Raw genomic sequence first — 6,246 nt, forward strand, 5'->3', positions numbered from 1 at the left:
AAAAAAAAAAAAAAAAAGAAAAGAAAAGAAAGGAAAAGAAAAGAAAAGAAGAAGAAGAAGAAGAAGGTGTTCCTTTACATAATAGTGAAAGAATAATTCAGTAACAGGGAATACATACCGAGCACTCTCATGATGGTCTTTATCTTGATCCCTTCTTGCACCATACTGGTGATCATCAACACTTCTTCGTCCCCCATTATCATCATCCCTGGGACTATCTCTTCCTTGGCGTTCTTCACCATCCCTGAAATAGTGATCTCCATCACGTCTATTTGAATTAGAATTCCTACCACGGTCATCATCCCTATAGTCATATTCTCTTTCCCTTCCATAACCATTGCCATTCCTATCTTCATCCCTGCTTCCGTAGCTTCCCTCATTAAAATCATCATCATAACGGTCTGCATACCCCCCAGCATTAGAATTTGAAATTGGCCTATGTGCTCCACCAGAAAATGATGGATTTCGAAACCTTCATACAAATGCCAAAATCATTCAGCTACGCCATACTAAATTAATTATAAGGAACTATCTTAATGTTGAAAATATCTTAGCAAATACTAATTAAAAAAAACCTAGAAAAAGGGGGAGGATGAAGAAGATGAAAGAAGAAAGAAGAAAGAAGAAAGAAGAAAGAAGAAGAATAAATGAAGGATTTCATTCATGCCAGAAGTTATATTTAATCTCCAGGTTTACCAGGTTAAAATGCAGGCTCCTGCTTTTCTTGCAATGTTTTACAGAGAGAAATTTGTTTGAGAAATTAACAGAAAACACAGTAGCACTGTGCAGGAGTAATAACTTTGAAGATGCAGATTCTAAAGTAGGGGAAAAAATATTAAAACAAAGTAGATGACCCAGAAAGGAGTAGAAAAAATTGAACAGATGACAAGCAAATTATTATACAAGATTAATCCCCAAACTCTAGGTAAAGAACCTGCATGCAGTAAAATAACAGACACTTATGCCATGTACGAAATTCTCAGAAAGAAAATTGGAGAAATTTAAAGAAAAAAAATTGGAGAAATTTATCTTTAAAAATTTTAATAGAGAAAGAAGCAGAAAATTTATTTTAACCTTTTATCTTATCTCTGCTTCTTTCTCTATTAAATTTCTCCTATGCACGCGCACACACACACACACATTTGTTTTATGGATTACACTCACTTGTCCCAGTTAGAATTAGACTTCTGCCTAATCTCACTGATTCTTTCTGGGTCATTCACAAGAACCACAAGACTCTGTGACTTCTTTCGGACATTTGCTCCCTGATCCCTTCCACTAGAATCAATATATTGAAAGCTGAACAAGACCTGTGGTGGGAAAAAGATAATATATAGAAATACAGAATGAAATTCACGGAAAATGGAGAAAACTAATTAAACATGTAGTTACAAAGAACTAAGAAGCTGTATTACTGATAATTGGTATGAATGATCCTTGATATCGTCGATTACTCGCTCTGATCCATGAGCCACCAGATACTCCAAGACAGTTAAACCCTGAAGAACAATATGTATTCTTCTTTAAAACAGGAAAAAAAAAAAAAAACTGTACCCTCAAAAAAGCAAGAAAAGGAAAAAAGAAAAAGAAAATCAAGATTTCTTTTTCCTTGAATAATCTAATCAAACTTCAAGGACATAAAAATAAAAAAACATAAAACATTTTGACGAAGGCTGACATTTTTTTTTGCCTGCAAAAACAATTAACTTTTGAGGAAAATAAGAGTTAAATGCACGTATGTGATCCAATATCAAATGGAAAAGAAATCAAACCTTGTATACATGCCGCCAATTTTTTCCAGAGTCATTAACACGCTTCCAGATTACTGCCATAATCATCTGATACTCATGGCTGCATTAAGGTTTAGAAATGAGACTCTCTACTGGTTCCAGGTAGGTAGTAGTAAACATTCATGAAAACCAGGTTATGCTTTCAATCAAGAAGAAAGAAACACGTAATGCTTACTAGTTTTTGCTTGCTTGTGCAATCTCTGCAAGAAGTAATCCATGAGGGCCCCAAGGCTCATTGCTAGTAGCATCAAGAACCTACTAGGCCGAGACAGCAATGACCTTAATGTCAGAGTTAGAACTCTTAAATACCATGAATCACATTTCAAACAATTTTCAGCGTAAGGAGCAACTATAAGAGAAGAGCTCAAGAAAATCATGAAGGAGAAAAAAAAAAAAAAACCTTCTGCTCTAGTCGAGGAACTTTAAGCACTGCCTTATTAACTTCTCTTTTACTGCAAGAAAATGAAATACAAATGCCATTAAAGTAAATAATATGCAGAAAAGGAAGCAAGTTCACAAAGATAGGGAAAATGTCAACCTCAAAACACGGACCCTGAAATTAATTTTTAACAAAAGAACAGAAAAGCTTGTTAAGATATCGTTTTAGGCTTAGGCACAGAGCATTGAATCAAAAATTTGCAGAGCTACTTTCATATACTTCTTGATTCTTGAAAAACTAAAACAGTTTAATTTAAAATATCTAGTTCAGAGCTACTTTCATATACTTCCCGATCATATCTTTGTTCACAAGTATTATGCCTAGGAGTTGCATAGAGTTTCTCCATGAAGCTTGGCTGAGGTGGTTCTAGACTAGGGAAAGAGGCTTCGGTCCTTGGCTGAATGATTGTACGGCCCTTCCCTGGTGACTTTAGTGAGAGGATCATTTAAGTACTATTTAAACTAGTGTTCTGGTTTTCTAAGAACCTATCAGATAGAACTTTATTTTATTTGCCTTTTTTCAAAACCAGTTCTGTATCTTTTGTTGGAAATTTAAGATTCAACTATTTCCAACGGCTTCATTTTACAACTCTTTCCACATATTGCATTTTTTGTTCCTTCTATAGCAGATTGATTAAATATATGTTTAAAAATTAATATAGAAAACTTGAACTTCGAAAAAAAACCCAACTAGAATGGATTATAATGTAAATTCTACTAACTACAGTATACACCTTTAAATTCTGACCTAAGTACACACTATTCTTTTATATGTTAAGTTCTATTAATGTTGTGTTGGAAAAGGTTTATAAATAGACGATTGTAGAATTTATTTTCTAATTTAAACTCCTAAATTTTTTTTTAAAAAAATTGATCTATTTTAAACTTGACTTTCACTATTTAGATCTTTAAAAATTATTTAGGATGTTCCACCAAAATGTTTATTGAAATTTCAGAAACATTTGAAATAGAATTTAATATCCCTCAATTATAAACCAAAAACCAAACATGCTCTACATTATCCAGTACTAGGAATTTTCTTTTCATGTCTCTTTTGGGTGCAATAACATGACCTGCAGTGATGAAATCATTTTTTAGCATTAAAATGTGAATATTACTCACATATCCCTAACAGTCTGACCAAAGACCTTCTTCATTGTTGATGCCTTGATGGTACCAAAATTAACAGCTCCTTCCAACCAGTTCCACAGAAAAATTAAGTGAAGCTCACCTCAAAATTTCTGGGCTGTTTCAGAGAAAAACAAGAAATAGTTTTTAAAAGCTTGGAATATATATCGGAAACCAAGCAAATGAATCATGAAAACTCTAGAATTTGCATAGCTTTAATGAATACATTAATGTAGCAACATATCATTTTAAACTTCAGTGAAAACAGTATAAAGGAATATAATTTCTAGGGCAAGTAATAAATTTGAAAGAGATAAACATAGGTCAAAATTTGATCTCTAGACCTGACAAAAGGAAAAAGGGCAGTTCTTCAATACGAACAATAATAATGATAATAATAAAACAAACATGTCAACTCCATCACTGACAAAATAGATGATAATCTAAGTAGAGACATCTATAATTATGGACACCCTACTACTTCTAAGAACGCCGGAACTTGCACAATGGACTAAAAAGTAGAAACTTCGATGAAAGTGCAACTTCATAGAAATCTCCAAACTACAGATAACTCCAATTTCAAATTATGGTTATCTGACATCAGACACAGCATGGAAGGAATCTTCATTTTCATCTACATTACAAGCTTACGTCAGGAATTTCAAATGAATCCAAAGTAGACCTTTCCGCATTGGCGTATATATATATATATATTAGAAAGTATACAACAAAATGTACGTTACAAACTCTAGATACATATGCATTCACGCATCAGCTGCCAAAAGAACGAAAAATATCGAACCAAAAATCAAGACGAGCATCTCGCATTATGAAAAGTATAAAACAAATTCATATCGGTGGAAGAGAATCGAAGATTTCCAACCAAAATTCACACAAATTAACAAAAATGAAGCATGGAGATTATGAATTTCAATGCAACTTTGATCTGATCATCAATTCCAAAATAATAATAATAATAATAATAATAATAATAAAGAATTGAAAAAATAGTTTCCAACAGCAATTGTGGACGAATAAGGTGAATCAAGAAGAATGCAGCGGATTATGAGAATGGAAAAAGACAAATAAATGGGAAAGCAGGAAAATGAAAGAAGATGGTAGAGAAAGGCGGATGGAGGGAAATGCTTACGCCGGAGAGTAGAACGAAGAGGCGGATCTGAAGGCAGTTGGAGAGGATGGTGGAGGGTGGAAGGTGGAAGAGGGAGAGAATTTTGAAAATGGTTGGGAATTAGAAAGGCTCTGTTGAACAAATAGCTACGAAACAGAATGGACGTACGAGGAGACACCGCAACTTACACGCAGTAAATTAAGGGATTTTTTTTTTTTTTTTTTTTAATTTACGTTAATTTTAATGTTAGAATTTTGAATCATCCGATTCAATTATAATAATAATAATAATAATAATAATAATTTTTTTTTTTTCGCATTGTATTTAATAGGCACTTGATTGTAACCGTTCGAAACAAGATGAAAATAAAAGAGGTTGTTTGTGATTCCTAGTGTAACACACAATGATGATTTTAGGTAATTTTAGTCTTTGATTGGTTCGGTTGAACTCAACGAGGTGATGTCTCTCTATGAAAAAATTCTCGAGCTTTACAAGCAAGTCGTCATCCACTATGTGTCAATTGCATGCTTAAAGATCTTCCAAAATCTTCTAATGGGAAAATCATAGTACTCTATTCACACAATCTCTCGTTTTCTGTGTGTTAATTTGAAGTGCAACTCAGTTCCCAATGAACCGATAAGGTCAATAGCGACTCGACTAGAAGATCGCTCATGGGTAGAGCCTTTTTTACGAAAATTAAGAATTTTAGTAGACATATTAATTCAATTTTTAGAATTTTTAACCTCGTTTTTTATTTTTGATAAATAAAAAAAAATAATTTACATAGAACCCAGTTCGTAACTCCATCATTTTTACGTTTTTTTTTTTATTTAGTTACTTTCATGTTGATTAAAAAAAATGTATAATATTATTTTTAATATTTTAAAATTGATTTTTTCATTAAAAATTAAATGGATAAAGAATAAGACTCAGATTTTAATTATATTTCATAGACAAAAAGTATTTAATAAATAAAAATAAAAAAAGGGGGAAATTTTGGTTAAAAAGTCAAAGTCGTGACATTGCAATAACACCGATCAATGGCATTGGGTAGGTGACCAGTTGTAATGTGAGGGGCAACCATGTCTTTTTAACTTTTTATATTACCAAAATCAAATAAATTAGTACTTAAAAAAAAACACAAGAACCCTAACGTGAGACTAGATCGAGGGATATTAATATGATTCAAGAATATGACCCATTCATATTATCTAATTCAAACCAGAGTTGAGTTTTTTTTTTCTTTTTTCTTTCTTGGTTTCAATTGGATTGAATTTTTGAAAAATCGAAAAATTCGAGTCGGTTCGCGGATTGACATAATTTTTGTTAGATCAACTTGACTAACTCGATCGAACAAAAAAAATTATAATCCAACATAACTCTATCCTATTTTTAAGATTATTATGAATTAAGAATATTTGATCCTGGTAGATAAGTAGATTTTTTTTTAAATAATAAAAAAGTCCGACAAGTTGCTCGAGTCACCCACACAATCAACTTGAAATTTAGGGTTGATTCAAAAGATTTTTTTGATCCCGATTGAGTTAAAAAAACAAAACAAAAAAAAAAAACCTTACCTACCCCTCTCCTCTAACATCCCATCCCAATCTCTGTTATCTCTCCTCAACCAACAAGCCAGAATATCTTAGATAGAAAGTAACAGAAAAACAAAACACTAAGATTTTAGAAAAAATGAAAATGGTTCACTAATCGGCTCAATAGGATGGAGAGATTTTGATATATTTTTACTGTAAATCTAAT

The 6,246-nt window shown here is 32.1% G+C and overlaps 1 protein-coding gene across 1 annotated transcript in view; it reads right to left on the reverse strand.

The window, feature by feature from the left end:
- The window catches only part of LOC111436356 (clathrin interactor EPSIN 3-like), an 11,015-nt gene extending 6,392 nt beyond the window's left edge, over positions 1 to 4,623 (reverse strand). The window contains exons 1-8 of the mRNA XM_023074113.1: positions 4,507 to 4,623; positions 3,351 to 3,474; positions 2,191 to 2,242; positions 1,966 to 2,045; positions 1,773 to 1,851; positions 1,416 to 1,499; positions 1,165 to 1,310; positions 119 to 472 (exon numbers count right to left, since the gene is read on the reverse strand). Of these exons, the coding sequence (XP_022929881.1) occupies positions 119 to 472; positions 1,165 to 1,310; positions 1,416 to 1,499; positions 1,773 to 1,851; positions 1,966 to 2,045; positions 2,191 to 2,242; positions 3,351 to 3,385 (830 nt within the window). The 5' untranslated portion in view covers positions 3,386 to 3,474; positions 4,507 to 4,623. The remainder of the gene's footprint in view (positions 1 to 118; positions 473 to 1,164; positions 1,311 to 1,415; positions 1,500 to 1,772; positions 1,852 to 1,965; positions 2,046 to 2,190; positions 2,243 to 3,350; positions 3,475 to 4,506) is intronic.
- Between the last annotated feature and the right edge of the window lie 1,623 nt (positions 4,624 to 6,246).

This window comes from Cucurbita moschata, unplaced genomic scaffold (genome assembly GCF_002738365.1).
Source record: "Cucurbita moschata cultivar Rifu unplaced genomic scaffold, Cmos_1.0 Cmo_Scf00053, whole genome shotgun sequence".
Classification (NCBI taxonomy): Eukaryota; Viridiplantae; Streptophyta; class Magnoliopsida; order Cucurbitales; family Cucurbitaceae; genus Cucurbita; species Cucurbita moschata.